This window comes from Ciona robusta, chromosome 12 (assembly GCF_009617815.1).
Source record: "Ciona robusta chromosome 12, ASM961781v2".
Taxonomy (NCBI): domain Eukaryota; kingdom Metazoa; phylum Chordata; class Ascidiacea; order Phlebobranchia; family Cionidae; genus Ciona; species Ciona robusta.
In genome coordinates, this window is record NC_143246.1 from 5,779,824 (window position 1) to 5,797,791 (window position 17,968).

The 17,968-nt window shown below is 34.7% G+C and overlaps 1 protein-coding gene across 2 annotated transcripts; it reads left to right on the forward strand.

The window, feature by feature from the left end:
* Nucleotides 1-525: 525 nt before the first annotated feature.
* Nucleotides 526-17,816, forward strand: LOC149727165 (afadin-like). Of its 2 annotated transcripts, none has more exons than XM_089890489.1 (35): nt 526-833; nt 1,099-1,297; nt 1,703-1,812; nt 2,117-2,284; nt 2,910-3,027; nt 3,466-3,623; nt 3,911-4,031; nt 4,437-4,555; nt 5,117-5,231; nt 5,553-5,710; nt 6,001-6,141; nt 6,379-6,448; nt 6,606-6,694; nt 6,986-7,151; nt 7,558-7,727; nt 8,278-8,423; nt 8,776-8,909; nt 9,251-9,477; nt 9,779-10,021; nt 10,363-10,513; nt 10,923-11,002; nt 11,282-11,407; nt 11,587-11,652; nt 12,058-12,131; nt 12,467-12,738; nt 12,906-12,979; nt 13,268-13,347; nt 13,607-14,246; nt 14,567-14,763; nt 15,000-15,090; nt 15,287-15,493; nt 15,603-15,676; nt 15,979-16,048; nt 16,238-16,374; nt 16,836-17,816. In XM_089890489.1, exons 1-35 carry the CDS (start codon nt 744-746, stop codon nt 17,011-17,013), a joined length of 5,259 nt encoding a protein of 1,752 aa, XP_089746615.1. In that variant the 5' UTR covers nt 526-743; the 3' UTR covers nt 17,014-17,816. The 2 variants fall into 2 exon arrangements, with proteins under 2 accessions (XP_089746615.1, XP_089746614.1); XM_089890488.1 differs by having other exon boundaries at nt 529-833; nt 13,265-13,347.
* The last annotated feature ends 152 nt before the right edge of the window (nt 17,817-17,968 follow it).

Below are 17,968 nucleotides of genomic sequence, written 5' to 3' on the forward strand. Positions count from 1 at the left end.
TGTATTCATGATTGTTCTGATAGAAAACTAAGAATTTGCAGTTAGAATAATTTGTTGTGTTTCACTAAGACATGTATAAAACAAGGTTATCTAATTTTAAGTCTAAAGTTTTTTGTTTAATAGTGTAATATGCAATGTTTTAGGTCAGATCAGTATGTACTAAGTTAAAATAAAATGGGATAAGTATTGTCAGGTGGGACAAGATTTATTAGAACCAAGATCAAAATAAGCTATGTAAAATATAAATATGCGATGTGTGCAATATATGTTTAATTTCCAGCAGAAAGATATCTGCAGCAAAATCTTATTTTTAAATCAGTTTATTACGTTAAAATAATATTAAAATACTTTGTGGGGACCAAAAGTTGTTTCGGCAAGATATACCGAAAACACTAGATTTATAGACGCCGCTCCCGAAAGTTTTCTGTTTGTTTACGCAGTAGTTTAAACTTTGATTCTTCAAGATAAAAAATGTTTACAGTTAGAAAATATAAATACCTAGACAATATTTAAGTGATTAGCAGTTAGTTTTATTAATATTTGTATAACAGCTTGTTCGTGTATTCGCCTTGGCGATCCGTAATTGCTTATCTGTTATGATTTGAATTTTGAATAAACAAACAGTGTACGGCGCGCATTCCTTTACTCTAACCGGTACATTTTTGTTTTTTCTAAGTAAAACAGATCAACTACAGCTATTAGGTGTCGTGGCTATGGTGTGACAAGTTTGGATTAACATAAAAATGGATAAAGAGCGCAAGAAATTATACAGTCTGGTTAAACAGTGGAATGAGAGTCGACTGGATTTGTTTTGCATTTCTGACCCTAGTGAGGTAAAACCTGTTCTTTATTTGCTAATTTTACTAACAGAATCAGCTCTATAAACCCTTTTTTTGCCAAATTTTCTTTAAAAATGTGTTTATTTTTAGGTTGTAAACCTTCTTGTAGTGTGGAAGTCCTATTTAAATGTTTTAATTTTGACTACATTGAATTTAAAAAGTAACATTAACATTTTACTTAAAATTAAGGCTTATTTTGTTTACTAATGTGTAACTTTCCTATGTTGTCACTTCCTGAATCTTCTGTTACTTATTACAGAAACTTGAATTTCACGGCGTGATCAGATTTTATCACCAAGACTCCACCAATAACGGGAAATATGCCACGAAATGTGTGCGAGTGTCAAGCACAGCTTGTACAGTGGACGTTATCATTACTTTGGCCGAGAAATTTCGCTCTGACATGAGAATGTTGACCAAACCTAAATATGGGTTGTATGAAGTACATGTAGATGGAGGTACGTAGGATGTGGAAAGGTTGTTGTGCATTTTGTATTGAGCGTTTTTATATCATTTTTTGTGCATATTGTCACTGACCATCTTATCAATTTTCGGTAGTAATAAACACCCTCTATGAATTCATGCAAAAGTAAACAATGCTATACCGCCTAATGCGAGACATATTGTCTGGAAATTCACAATCCAAGACATTAGTAAACGGGTTGGCCAGGACTTACTTTCATTATAAAACTTTGGAATATATTACAACATTCTTGGTAATTTAACAATGATTTCAGGTACTGAATGCCAAATAAAAAGAGAATGGTTTTAGTAACTTTGAAAATGAAAGTTTTTGTTGCTATATATAAACAGTTCAGTGTTCGTGACCCTTTTTATAATTAACGAGTTGTTTTTCTTTATAGACACCAGGAAGTTAAAAGATGATGAGAAACCGCTGTTGGTTCAACTTAACTGGGTTCATGATGACAGAGAGGGGAGGTTTCTTTTGAGGAATGAAGATAATAAGGGACCGGTATGTAACTTTTAGTGTATGTATATGGTAGGGCCTATAGTACATGTTTTTATAAATGTAAAAAATTAACATTCTGATCTAGATGTCACGTGCTTCAGGGTGATAATATGTGGGTATTTTGGCTCATTTTGTAGCAGATAGTATTTCATGTAAAGTGGTATAACTTAAACAGATTTTATATTATAGGTCAAAAGGCCCTATATTATATATTTTTTTATTTTGCTAAATACCCTTATCAAAATTGTAGCAAGAGCATTTTTCTGACTGCACCACTTTTGATTAAAGTATTATTTTCCCTTGTTAGGTTCAAGTCGGTGTTGGTTTATATGATGAAAGTGAGGACACAATAAAAGGATTCAAACTCACTCGGAATCTCACTAAGAGGGAAAAGAAACAGCAACGAAAAAACAAAAAACTTAACAACATTCAGAAGAAAAATACTGAAGATGAAACAAATACGAACACCACTGAGGTTGGTGGTTGTCTTGTTATACTTGGTTATCATAGGATGGTTGATTGTAGGCTTTGTATATTTATTTGAGGTTAGGTCTATTGCCGTGGGTGCTTGGCTGTGTTTAGTTCAGTTACTGCTGTTTAAGTCTCACATTTAAGATTGAAAATGTAAAAGCTGATATCAGGTTATCATTTTAAAGATTTTTAATTTATTTGGGTTAAGATAAATAAATATAAACATTTAAAATTATAGATAATTATTCGAAATAGTAACCAGGATTTTTAGTTACTAACTGCAGAGCTGTGATGAAATATTTTTTAAAAGTTGAACTAGTATGTACTATGTAGGTATATTGAGAGTAGAGTTACGGTAGTTACGAGACCATTTAAATCCTTATTATATTTCATTTAATTGCTTTGTTATCAGATTTCACTTATTGTTACAGAAGTTCTTCTATTAGGAATTCAACTGTGATTATCTGTGTTTGATTTTGTGATATATATATACTTGCAGAGTCAAAGTTTAATGTATTAAACTCATTAATTAATGGGGTTCCTCATTTTTGACAACTATGAGTGTAGCTGTATTTTATCAATGTCACCTCAGATTTACTTTAAATTTTAAAAAATCTATCAATAAACAGATTTCTGCTGTAAAACATCTTTACAACCAAGTACCTGAATCTACTTTCACACGAACTGTTTCGAACCCGGAAGCTGTGATGAAGAAACGACGAGAACAGAAGATGCAGAAGAGAGGGGGTAAGCACGTTGGTGTGATTGTGATAATTAGAGAGTAAATTGTCAGAAACAATACAGGGTTTTCCAGAAGCTGTAACATACAGTTTTAGGAGATTTAATGCACATGTTGATGCAAATTGTACAGATTTCTAGCATCTTCTATGATTAATAAAATTAATATTTAATTGTATTTTTATAAAAATTTATATTTATATGTGATTTCTAGTAGGACACACTGTATACGCAAAACCAGTAACGCGATTAAGTTTTTCCCTTAAATATTTTGAGACTTGTCTCTGGTCTGCCTGTGCTAAGCATTTATTGTCACCTCTGTTTATAAGTGATGACATGTGGCTGTATTCCCTCCTCTAACATGATGACAAGTTCAAACTTTTAATTACTCTTGCCTACACATACCCAAATTTCGAAACCTTTTATAATATAGTCAATATGTTCCAGCGGACATTCTAAAAATCTACGGTGACAGTCTTAACCCAGAGATCCCATACAAGTCATTACTGTTGCTCCCTAGTGATAAAACAGATGTTGTGGTCCGAGATGCTCTTGATAAATACGGACTTGAAAAAGAGTCTTCCTCAGATTACAACATCATTAAGGTAAAATGAAGATTACTATTTTTTAAAGTTTTGTTTAATATTTTTATTGGTTTGACAGTTTGCATGTTCACTGTTAGTTTTATCTATGATGCAAACCATGCAAGCCTCAAATTTAAGTTATGGAGCAATCAGACCTATGTTATTGGTCTCTGTCACTCTGTCCATGACATATTTTTACCCTTAAAATGAAAGTATCCTCAATTATAGGAAAATTAAGTTTTAAGCTTTAATTTTTTACAATGTCGCACAAGATTTGAATAAAAAACATGACATGTATGTTTTTACAGATTGTACTTCCCCCGGGTTCGAAACCTGAGGAATGTTTTGAGGGGGGTTGGGGTCGTGAAGTGGCATTAGACAGCGACGAGTGTCCACTGACTGTCATGAAAAACTGGCAACCCCACCAAGGTATGTTGTACCATACAGAATAAGTTTTATACCATATGTTAACTCCTATGTCCTATTGAATGCGTTGACTTGGGACATCACCCATATAAAATAGAATGACATTATTCACACATAACTTATAAAGCTGTTAATGTTTGTAAAAACGAAATAAAATAAACACTTTCTCACGTTGTTACAGAGTTGTATAAAACAGAATACTCGTGTTGTAATGTATGTCGTTTTCCTGTCAGACGATGATCAAACAAGTTACATTCCTAAATGAAGAAATGACAGCGTTTTGTCCTAGCCTAGTTACAACCGTAGACCAAATACATGCCCCTACTATTTGAAACCTCATATTTGCCTTCATGTAACAAACATATTACACACATATAATGTGCATATTAACATGTATATAAAACACAGGAACCCTGGTTTTCCAACTACGGAAACAACCACAGCGTATGAACGCTTCAAAGTTAAAATCATCCATTCGTAAACCTTCCGTTCAATCGACCGATCGCCAGTCAATGTCAGATAGTGATGTGAGTATTTAATACATGAATTGTTATACTACTTATTGTTAAGTTGAGCTAATAGACCAACTCTTTTCTAACAAAATAGCACCCTTGGAGTGCTGTGCGATGACCTCACCCATATAGAATATAATTAATCTATTTTGCTTAGAAATGTTTTAAAATAAGACTCATGGCTCTTGGTGTAAACAAAACAGTTAGCTGAATAGTTTCACATGGAGATTTATTAGTTTTACGACCATACACCATAGTCAATAAAATTAGAAGCCCACTTTGTGCCTATGATCTAGCTAGTGTAAGACTTCACGTCGTAACTGCTTCAATAAAACTTTATTTCACAATAATGACATTGTTACAAAACTGTCATCGCCATAGTTGTATTTTACACATTTTCCCATTGTAAAACTAGATAGTTTTCTTTATTTAATATAAAATGATATACCTGTGTGCTCACAACTTTAAAAGAATATTGTCAGATGTTAAAAACAAGGTTATAAAATTAGGGATATTATGTACTAATGCCATCCATCTTACCCAACTGTAATAGATAATTTTTTGGTAAAATTTCAGGCAAAATCTGAAGAGATATCTCGTTACTCACATCCTGATTCAAGTGAACGACAGAAAAAAGAAAATACAAAGAAACAGCTGGTGACCCCACCCAAGCTGTTACAGTTATCTAAATGTAAGTTTAACTGTAAAAATGCTATTTGAATTTGAATAAGAAACTGACAATGTCTTTTTTTCGGAAAGTTATATTTCTTTATGAGAGTTTCCCATTTTATGAACAATCGATACGCGTCAGATTCGTGATATTTATTACAGTTATTTAACATTCAAAAGTTTTCATTACTTATATTGTTTTTTATTTCTTTGTCAAATTTTAAAGCTTTTTTTAACAACTATACAAAGACTAAAACTTTACAGGGTAATTCAATTGCATTTATATATATTTGCATTTACCTAAGCATTATCTTAAGATTTATAAAATACTTGTTCCACACAGCCCATGACAGTTGGATAGTCCACCCCATATCCCCCAATGTAACAGAGGTTGGTTGTAATCAACACAATGCAAAGTATGGACAATTCATTCAACTACATCCAGCACCTGAGTTATACCCAGCACACTGTGTTATTACTAACATGGATGGTGTAGTAACGGTAAGAGAAACGCTAGACTTTTCTAATAAAATTTATATAACAGTTACTATAGAATTAGTGTAAAACTTTTCAAAGCAGTTTTTACAAAAAAAAAAGCTTTAAAAAGCCAGGAATGCCACATTTTAAAAAGAACTTGTCTGTTTTTTATTTTCCCTGTTTTAAAAGGTGAAAAAACTATTCACCTTCTTTTTCACTTTTGCTATAAACCGGTAATACTACAGTAATTTGTCTCTATAAATAAAAACTTTATTTTAGAAAACTATATTATTAGTCCCCATTTTCCTCTGTAGGTTACACCACACGAGGGCAGTGGTAAGGTGCTCGTTAATGCGAAATTAATTGAAGAAACAACGATGTTATCGCACGAGGATATTGTTTCCCTTGGAAGACGAACAATGCTTGTGTTTTGTGATCCTGGACTTGAAATTGCTGTAAGTAAACTATCATTGTAGTGTGGTGATGGGCAACCCTGCTGGGTTACATTCCAGGTCTGTGACTTGCTTTACCATAAGGCTGTATCCATGTAGAGTAGAATCTTAGTAGAGTTTATATTTCCCCTGCTTTCAGATTTTTGTGTCGGTTAATTTTTTAGTCCCCCATCCTAATTTCCCATATTTCCGCAGTCAATGGATTGATATTAAACATGTCGTTTTGATTTTTCTTCACAGATACCTGACATTCGTAGGAAAATGGACAGAGTGTCTTCTCTGCTCTACCCTGAAAAACAACCCCCAAAAAGTGAGTTTTAATTGAAACTTCAACATTAAAATTGGCTGCAATCTGCTACGGATTTTCAACTCTAAATAATAATTTCTCACTGAAGTTAACAGATATCTTCTCAAAAAAATCTATAAAAATCAAAATGTTTACTTATTAAATTTTCTTCACTTTCCAGACATCCAAGGTTCCCCACACAAAACCAATCCAAATAAAAGCAGCCAACAAAGAAATTCTCGTTATGCCGTACCCCCCACACATGAAAATGTAAGTTTTTTTTCTCTGTTTGGTGTCAATTTGTTTAAACTGTGTTCTTGAACCGCCGACAGACAAATAGTCACCATATTAGAAATGAAAAAAATTCTAGATAGTTATATAATATGGACGCTTACTCAAAATATCAAGCATTTATTTCAACTCTCCAACCCTGTGTATTATAAACATTCCAATTCCATAGTGTTTAAATTAACAAAAAGTTTCCTAAAAGACTTAAAATATACAAAACACGTTCTACAATTGTGGTTAATCTCCATGTAACAATGGCTATTATAACATCAGAATGAGAAGCGGAACATAGGCATGGAGCAATACAAACCAACTACATCTGAATACCAACAGCGAGGAGCACCTGGAAGGAACAAACTTTATTCACAGAGTGAAACAAGTGGGATGCCCAAGCAAGCTCCTCCATCACTGCCTGCCAGCATATCTGTTATAAGAGGAGGTATGTGAATTTGTCTGTGTGTGTTTTTTAGATCTTTTAAAGAATATTTTGTGTGTTTAATACATCGGTATTTTAAAAATGCATAGTATATTGATTTATACAATAGAGTTAGTGGGTCGAGAATAAACATGCTTGAAGTTATTTATACTAATGTTATGCTCGGAGAAGCGTAAATAAATGCAATTAAAAATTGTATGTTACCTGTTGCTGAAATTTGTAACTCAGTGTTAAACTAATCGATAAATTTTATGATATGTCTACTTTTATATTTGTATACAATACTTGGCAATTTGCATGGGTTAGTATGGGGTGTATAAGGCTAGATACCTTTGTATGGTGCGCAATAGAATGTCTGTTTAATATAACCTATGTCCCTGCTCCCACAAATTATAAATAATCCACCCAGGTGAGAAGCAACTTCTGGAAAACATATTTTCTGTTGGTGGAAATTCTCTTCACTTTAAGTTATCACCTTCCTACACAAGTTATCTATTTATTCGAAGCTTGCTTCCTAATTATAACGAAGTGGTTTCTTACTTGGCTCTTATAACTGAGCTATTGGATCATGCTATTCAAGTTAGTATATCTACTTTAAAAAAAATTGTTCTTTACTCTATTTTGGCGGTTGTTATAGTGTGGCAGAAGGCATGAGGTGTATGAATACACCATTTTATCCTGTGTAAAAGGATACACCTGTGTTATAGCCAGACATGTTATATGATAACTAGATTTATTAATATTATTGCGTAAGTTGTACCTGATTTTGTTTAGGCTTTAGGACGTCTCTAAATTTAGGTTTACAGTCCATGCAAGGTTCTGGTGCTACAAATTACCTAACAGACAAAATCCAAGTCTAGCAAATATATAATAAAATGTATATATTTTGCCTAAATGGGTTCGCCAGTCTTTAATTCAAATAGAATCTACACAAAACTTAATATATTGTCCTTTTGACACTGTCACCCAAGTTTTAAGCCCAGAATACCTAACTCCTCCAACCTTTTAGCTACAGAATACACTGATATCCTAGTTTTTTAAAAAATGTCGCACTGGTTTTTACAATAAGACTCCAGTTATAACTACAGAATGCATGACTCCTCTAAACCCCCTACCTTCTTTCTCACAGTTAAGCTCAACCTCAGTCACAGAACTGGCCTTCTGGATGGCAAACTCATCAGAAATCCTCAACTTTATGAGGCAGGACCTGGACTTGTTCCCAGTAACCTCTGTTGCACAGGATAAGTTTGCTAAAGCAGTTCAACTTGCTTTCAGGTGTTTTATATATATTTGTTAATTTTTTAAATGTGTTTGTGCAACTTTTTGCGCAAATGTCAAACCTAACTGCATTATGTATCGTATGTATCCTATAAGAAGACACTTATGTTATACCTTAACAGTAAGCATAGGGTGCATAAATCTGTGTTTGGTGGTAATGGTATGTAAAAAGATACATGTTATAACTTGAAAGTAAGCATGGGGTGTATGAATGTGTGTCTGGTGTACAAAAAAAACACCTATGTTATAACTGGACAGTGAGCATAAGATGTCTAAACATCATGTGTGTTTGTTGGACAAAAGACACCCTGTTGTATACACATACATATAATAACCCTTCTCTCCACAGACACTTGGTACAATGCATGCAGAGCACCCTGTTTTCACTTATGCCGGCCTTTCTATCTGAATCAACAGATGATTTACCTGGTGGGGATACTACTGGGTTGAAACATCAGAAACACAGCAACCAACTTACCATGTGTAAGTAATATGCAACTAACTTTATTTGTATCTGCTTAACCACACTGTTGTATTACTATTTAGGTATTTTCACCAAAGTACCAGCTGCGAATAAGTTATTTCCAGGGGTCACTAAGAGTATACCAACTTTCCTTAGGGCTTCTGAAGCTGTGTGTATCAAACTTGAAAGGTCGCTGAGAGTATACCAATTTTACGCAAATTACTGCATATATTATAACATTAACCATGAGCGGTTGCGGAAAATTTTAGAAGATTGAAGGGGTTGTAGGCAAAAGTTTGTGAAGCTATGACGTAGTGCATCTTTATCCCGGAATTAAACATTATTTTTTTCTTTTCCACAGATGACATCCTTCACATGTTATCCTCTGCCATGTCTCTTCTTCGTCGATGCAGAGTAAACGCTGCACTCACAATACAACTCTTCTCCCAGCTCTTCCACTCCATCAATATGTGGCTCTTTAACAAACTTGTGAGCAATGACTCCTCCGGGAAGATGTTGTGTTGTAGGGAATGGGGCATCCGGATCAGGACCAGGCTTGGAATGATTGAAACTTGGGCAGAAAAACAGGTGACGAATTTGTTTAAATATTTTCTGGGAATAATTAGTGTAGTTACGTTGTAATCCTTTTGTACAATAAAATTCTAATTAAATTCTTCTGTTTTTGGACGTTTGAATTTTTTTTTTAAACTAAAATGATTTTTTTTAATAATTTTCATTTGTTCTGTTGTTTTTAGAGATTGAAAAGCCTATTTGCAAAGTAAAACATTCAGAATGTCTAGTTTTATGCAAAAGACCAAACGACTATTACCTCCAAGTTTAATCGATAAAAGCTATCTTTTTCTTAATTATCAACTTTCTAAACTTCCAGGGTCTTGAACTTGCTGCTGACTGTCATCTTGCCCGCATAACACAAGCCACACACTTGTTACAAGCCCCCAAGCACTCAGCAGATGATATAGCAGCCATTAGTGGCACCTGCTTCAAGTTAAACTCACTCCAACTACAAGCATTACTAAGGAACTACCAACCACAGCTCAGTGATGGAGAGAAACAAATATCTCCAGAACTTATCGATAAAGTTGTTTCTGTTGCACAACATTCAGCAGATGAGGTATTATATACATTTTATTTTATCACAGTTACAAGTGTAAATACCATATATACTCAAAAGCACCCTGTATAATAGAATGAGACATGCTTTTATTACCATTTCTTTCCCATTTAATAGTAAAGAAAAATATTTACATAAATGTGTAACTGTAGGTTGTAGCACCAACACTCAAGAGAGGTGTTAATTGCAAAAAAACACAATTAAGAAATATGGAATTAATTTGGGTTGTAACAGTATCCCATTTTATCCCACAGTCCTAATATCTGATTTCTGCGCCTAATTCCATACATAATTTTTTATCACCTTTTTTTTTTTATCACCCAAAATTTATGCTTCTTCAGCTCACAAAGTCCGATGGTAGGGATGTTGTCCTCAATGAAGATCCAGACCTCCAGCTCCCGTTTCTGCTCCCAGAGGATGGATACTCATGTGATGTCCTCCAAGGCGTGCCATCCGGACTCACAGAGTTCATCAACTCATACAGATACGAAGGTAGAAGCATTGAGATATCTTTATTATTATTTTTAAACAAATTATTGCACAATTACGAAGTATTGAGATATCTTTATTATTATTTTTAAACAAATTATTGCACAATTACGTTGTGTTGTGTGGTTGATGAAAACACTTAAAAGTTAAGAACAAAATTAAGACAAATTTTAATATAAAATACAGTATGAAAGCAGGATTGTTGAGATTGCCTATTCTTGCTTTTTAAACTATTGCAGGAAAGGGTTATAAAAATCCTGCCATACACCAATTTATAAGTAAAAGTTTGAACGAGTGAATATTCTAAGCAATATGATTTATACCTGTTGGTATGTAAATTGTCTTCTTTTAGACGATGAAATATGATATTCACTTATGTTTTATGTATCTAATACAACATACTATAACACAGTTGAAGATTTCCAAATAATTTCTGACACTTCTGGTTCATGGACTGTTCATTTCACTCACGCCATGCATCCTATTGAACAGGTGGGTTGTTGTTATTTATGTAGGATGTGGCAGTGATGTAAGAATGAATATAATGTGTGTAAGAGGTTATGTTATTATATAAGATATATAACTGACCTTAATCTATAAGCAGACACCTATGTTATAAGTCAACAGTGAGCATGAGGTGTATGAATGCACAATGTGTGTCTGGTATAAGAAGACACTTTAATTATGTTATAACTTGACAAAAGAATATACCCACACTATACCATGACAGTGAGCATGAGGTCTACTTTATTTATTCCAATTTTCATGCAGAACCGACAAGCCAGCATACAACCATCCCACAGTAGTTCGGATGTTAAGTCCCCAAAGCCCGAAGTAATCTCGGTTATGCTGAACAAAAGATCTGGAGGCATGGGGCTCAGTATTGTGGCTGCCAGGGTAAGATACCTAAATTGGAAAAATATAGATTCCCAAAAACTAAAATATGAACTAAAAATGTCATATTCCAAAATAAAACTTTTTTGCATCCAAATGATTCGAATATTATTAAAAAAATAAATAGAATTAACACCTTTACCATGTAACTTCTTTGGACATTACTTAAACACATGATTCAGGGTTCCAATGAACACAAACTAGGAATCTACATTCGATCTGTTGTAAAAGATGGAGCAGCAGATCTGGTAAGTACTATACATTAACATAGATGACAAACCTAGGGTGGCAGGCTTATTCTTCCTCTGTATTAATCAGGGAACAGAATAATCAATAAGTTAATATAATAAATTCCATGAATCTTATCCTGATCTGGTGCTTATATAGCTTGTTGATTCTTGTGTAAAGAAATACAGTCAGGAGCTTGTGCTATGAAAACGTAACTGACAAAAATCAAGTTTAACTAACTTTATACTATAACAGATATATATGGCATTATCAGCCTCTTATTTACATAGAAACACATACATTAGGTTTGTTTTGCAGCATCCAACTCTCTCTTCCCCCCCCTACATTATTAAAACTTTGGTGCCTATGTTTAGTTTAAATGATAGTTTCCAATATAATATTATTGTTATGTTTCTAACCCACAGGATGGAAGAATACAAGCAGGTGATCAACTACTGAGTGTTGATAATAAATCATTGGTTGGACTTGACCAAGCGAGGTAATTGGATTTTTAAATAACTTTACATTTGAGTTACATCAGCAATAGTAGTAGCGAACTCTTCCAATGTTATCTTAGTACTTCTCTTCTGCAGAAGCTTATTAGTTACAGCTGGTTATATATAGCCTTATTTATTTGACCACCATATTGATCATTATGGTAACTGTAGGCTTTCATCGTAATATCCTCAGGTAATATTTCAATATGCCTGAATCCTAGGTTCCCTAGCATGTTTTTTTTGAACCCTCACCCATCTTGGACCATACGAATACCTTCATTCATAAAATATAAGCTAATTGTGACATTCATTTAACGAGTTGTAATATTCTCCACAGAGCTGCTGCTTTGATGATGGACACTGGGAACTTCATCACTCTACGTGTTGCGAAACAGGGGGCTATTTACCATGGCCTTGCTACCCTCATTACCGAGCCATCACCCCCTATGTCCCACAAAATCTACGCAAACCAGGGGTGGAATGGGGCTTCCCCTACTACCCCACGTACCCAGCCACCCCAGGATGTTAAATTTCGGAAATTTTCCGAGAAATCTTCGCTTTACGATACAAAGAAAGGGTCAGTGGTGAATCAGTCAACACCAGATCTTAGTAAGTTGGATTTATTTAGATAAATCATATCCAGACACTTTAAACAAATATATAGCATACGGTAGTTCGGGGTAAGACGATACCATTAGCATATAATGTCCCACATTTCCTAATTGTGTTTTAACAATACATTATTAATGTTAATAGTGATGTTTATATCAATGCAGATGAAGGAAAAATTGGTTCAAGTCATTTTGAAAAGAATTACCCTCGTACAGCAATGTCTATGATTAGTTTACAAGTAAGTGGTCCGTTCCTTAAACCAGTTACTATTTGTAGCCAGATTATTCACATAGGGTGTCATGATTGATCCCAGCAAATACTTGCATATTTTAAATGCGTATGAGTGTATTGTATATAGTCTTATGAGATTTAACTTCATACCCTAATGATGTCTCCCCCATATGACAAACTTCTACTATGCCTGGCAGCAAAAGCACATATATTCCTATAAAAGTTGGTAACCACTGGGAATAAGATTTGGAAACACTGGTTTAAAGATTATGTAATCCATGTATTATTCCAGCAGGATGATAGAATGAATTACAACAACCAGAACGGAGTAAAACGTTACAGTCCTCAGAACAGAGTAGAACGACATGACAACAGGTAATATTTCTTATTTTCAGTCTTTTCTGAAGTATGCAGCTTTGTTGTGTGCCTGGTATTGTATTAAAGTCTTGTTTTTAAGTTTTATCGTAAAAAGAAATTAAAATATATCTTGTTTTAATGTTTTTGATAAAAAAAACTGTCATTGTAATTTAAATTTGGTAACTAAACTGTCCTTGTCATACTTTGTGTTTTATACTGTGATTTTTAAAGATATACAGTGTTTCCAATATTATTTGCTGATTTGATTTACACTTAGGCCCACTAGCTACATTCAATCCACTTTGCGGTCGCGTAACACTGCTCCTGTTTTGGTGAGCACAAGGAGGGATGGAGCAGAAGAGGGAGCAGAAAGAGGAGTAAGAGTGGGAGGAGTGGGAGCACCAGGAGGAAGAGCATTTCAAAAGCATTCATCTCTTGACAACCCAAATTATGATAACGTTCCATCCATTCGAGACAATTCAATCCACAGTCCTAAGCATTCTGAACCAGAGATCAGGTCCTACAGGGAAACAAGCCAGCTGAGGAGTTATACCACAAAAGTGCCAACCCACTTTTCAGAGCCAAGTTCTCCTGCACGAAAAGCGACACCTTCCAATTTAACAGCAGCACAAATCCTAAAATCTAGCATTAAATCTGCCAAGGCTCAGGAGAAGCAAGGAGAAAGAGGTGGGAAACCAAGAATGTCAGCTCAGGAAGCTCTTTCTCCACGTGTAGCAACCTACAAAGCAAAAACCCAGAAGTTAGCCGCTGAGGAACCCCCACTACCCCCACCACCACAACCACAGGAGTTGGAAATGCTGGTCAAAGAAATCAAACAAGACAAATCCCAGGCATCAAAGACATTGGGTCGGCCGTTTAATGAGAAAAAGGAAACAAAAAGACCTCCAAAGTCAAAGGTGACTTGCATTGCTGTTATTTTGTTTGTGTGTGGTTTGGCACTTTTTTGTTTCATAACTAATAATTTCTTAACAACATTATAATATTATTACGCAACTTACAGTTAATCATATGCATAAATTTTAAACTTAGAATATTATTACATAACTTGTAATATAAAGTATACATAACTTAGTTATAATATTATTATATGACTTACAATATTTTTTTCCAATCGAATGGACTGATAGAGTAATATACCAACTCAGGTCTAATTTCCAGTCGCCCTGGCTTGCCTCTTTTAGGATCTCACCCGTAAAATTTGATTTTTTTTTGCCAGGCATCCCAACTTCCAGATAGCAGCAAATCCTCCACTCTCCCTCGTCATTTCAAGTCCTCCTCCTCCTCTCCATGGGCTAGGGATGATAGGGAGAAGAGGGAGCAGGCGATCCAGGAGGAGCTTAATTCACTCCGTGATGAGGAAATTGAGGAATTAACTGCAAGAGGAGATTCTTTGAATTCTTTTGAGAAAGACAGGTTTGTATAGTGTGCGACCACTTTGTGATGGGGTCGTTTGTTTAAATTCTCAGGGTGGTTCTGTTTTGTATAGGAGTGTCTAAGAATATGTACATTAGGGGTTTGCACAACAGTTGTATTGAAGTTTCCTATACTGCCTATTGTTTAAAAGTGTCTTGTTGGGGATAATTAAAATAAGGTTAAGAAAAAATAATCTTTAAAGTCTATTATAGTTGATTTGAATCTTTTTGTTTTAGGTTGAAGAATTTGCTCCAGGAGAAAAACTTCCAGATGCGAGTCCAGGAGGAAAGATCTCGTTTGTTTTCGGATGATGATTTGTCAGGAGAGGTGAGCAGGAGATAACATCATGTATCTTATAATGCTGACTTAAGGATTTTTCAAAAAATTCACAACATAAGCCTATTTATGGAAACAGATAAAAAAGTAGAAAGTTCATATTATCTGTTCAAAAATATCTAAAGAAACAATTCATGAAACACTTTGTAAAATTACAAAATTTTGAATTTTTTACTGTATTTTCAAGGATTGCATCCCTGATCGTCCGGATCGAGACCGGATCATCCAACTGGAGGATGTGCAAGCTCAACGTGATGCGGCGAATAAGGAGAAGATGGATGAATCTGTGATGACTCAGCATCCCCCAATAGTGACTCAGCAACCAGTGATAACTCATCCACCAGCAGTGACTCCGCAGCAACCACTAATGACTCAGCAAAGCCCAAGGATGAACGTAAGTCAAGTTCCAATCCACAGATTCCACACCACGTTAAATCTTGCATAGACTTTGTTTTGATATGGTTTATTTAACTGTTGAACCGTAAACTTTTGCTTTTCTCCAGGACAAGACTTACACATCTGCTTTTTCACCAACTTTCTCTGTTCAAAAGAATAACCAATTCAGGAACAAAAGCAGGTTGGTTACTTTTCAAATGCCCCCATATTAAACCTGTATTCCTTTTCGTTTGTGGCTTACTTAAGAGGCATTCTGTTCATATATAAAGTGCTAAACCCCGGTTACCTGGTCTACTGTATTGTATGGTCAATTTATTTCAGTGCATCTCACTTAACTGGTTTAAGTAACAGCTAATCTTGTATCAGTTAACCAGTTAAAACTGAACGGTTAACAGTTTCAGAAAAAAAGGAAAATCCATAGCCCTTAATAACCATACATATAGAATAGAAATATCAATTTATGTTGTGTTTCGAACACCACAGATCAGGCCCACGTCCAATATCTGATGGATATCTTTTGTCAAGTTCGATCAACCATGATATTACTGATGAGGTAAGAATATCTAAAATTATCTTAAACTTCTTAGTTTCTTCTTTTTTAGTTTAGTAAAACTTTTAGGTTAAAAATTAAAGAGGTTATAGTTAGGAATTTAAAATTATGCAGAACAAAGAAAAATGTTTCAAAACAACAATAAACTGTGAAGTTGCAGAGCTTTATCTAAAAAAGTGTCTTTTTTAAAAGGTTGATGCTCCCACCACTCCGAGGACACTCACGAACGCGCCAGTCAACTTTGTACCTTCCTCTTCAACCCCAGGGGTTATTGGGGCACAAGAAATCTACAACGACCCGCGCTCAAAACGTGAAGTAACTATGAGAAGGTGAGTGTTACTCCACTTGTATTTTGGGTCTTGGGGTAAGAATTTTGCTGACCAACGTTTTGACACTTCTTCCAGGTCGTCTTTATTGGGGTAAAATGTATAGCTATGCCTGGTAGCAACATTATATAGTATATTAGTATAGTATACAGTATATACTGTGGGTCTTACTTATTAATCCATGGCAGTTTTCAAAATCTTGTTTAATATAAGAAAAAAGGTGTGTTAGTTAGGAAAGTTTTCAATACAATAAGTGCTATTTTCCTGATAATAATCCAACTGTTCAAACAATCAAGTAGATTTTACTACAGCCCAGTTTTGTGTATTATTTGTAGTTGTGCGTTTACCGTTTGTGGACAATAGGCTACCTGTTACGAGGCCTTTAGTTTACACAGACGTTAAACAATCAAGTTACCCCACCCGTGTTTACACACGTGTCTTTAAACTACAATTCAACTGCCCAGGGAACAAGCAACTCGACAAAGAGCTCCCGACCCTTCTAAAATGACTTTCAAAGACCGACAACGACTGTTTCAAGCAGACCGCAGCAGCCCAGTAAACAAACCCCGATCTTCAAGGAAATTGTTGGAAATTGAGCAGAAACTACTGGCAGAGATGACAGATGATTATTCACTCAAATAAAACTAGAACATCTTGTAGTAAAGTCAATGAAATGCCTTTATTTTTGCTCCCCTTTAATGAAATAATGGCACTAAAGTGTGGTGAAAATGTGTACACGCTCCGAACACCGCTGGTACTTTTTGTAAATTTCGTTATTTGTTTTCTAAACATTATTTTGTACGACACACTTGTAGCAAAAGATATACGAATGTTCACCAACCTTATGTATATGTGTGCTAATAGTAACATCAAAATCGCCTAAAATGAGATCTAATCAATGTGTTTATCAGTTCCAATTAGAATATCGCTTCCAGTACCCCTCTATATATTAGTTACACATTTGTTGTCATTTCTCCATCTATCTATTTTCATCCTGCATCTAAATTAGTGATATTTCTATCATTGTGGCTTCCCTATATGAGCTTTCAATTCCCTGAGAATTCTAGAGAAATTGTTGGTAATATTTTCAAAGTCACTTTGCACCTGGGCTTACATTTTGCTTTAAACACGACGTCATATATACTGCAGTGCACTTACGGTCACGTGGGAACTGGCACTTCATTGACACTACCTCCATACCCAAAAAAACGGTGCTTGATTTTTCACAGCATTAATATTGCTGTATCAGTACGAAATTATGACCAAACTCTCCAGACGTTTTAAATTTGTACATTGCTTATTATGTTTCTTTCTGTAATTAGTTAATTCTACTAATTGTGGTGCTCCAATCGCCGGTGTTCTCATTGTGCCCCTTTAATTTTTTGTACCCTACTTTTTAAACAATTGTGTTTCCAGTAATAAAGCGCTGTGGCCACGACTCACAATCTGGCGTTTTTCTTTAAAAAGAAGTATGTTTTTGTTTTTTTTTTATCGTGTCGCTCTTTCCACGCATGATAGCGTGACAAAAATCAGGTTCAGTACAGTTTAGGTGGTTCACAACTAAATTTATAGTTAGACAACTGAATTTATAAGCTAG

Coding starts and splice junctions, on each gene's coding strand:
- LOC149727165 (XM_089890488.1), top strand. CDS start 744: ATGGATAAAGAGCGCAAGAAATTATACAGTCTGGTTAAACAGTGGAAT. Junction 12,132..12,466: donor GTTGGACTTGACCAAGCGAG/GTAATTGGATTT, acceptor TATTCTCCACAG/AGCTGCTGCTTTGATGATGG. Junction 12,739..12,905: donor TCAGTCAACACCAGATCTTA/GTAAGTTGGATT, acceptor ATATCAATGCAG/ATGAAGGAAAAATTGGTTCA.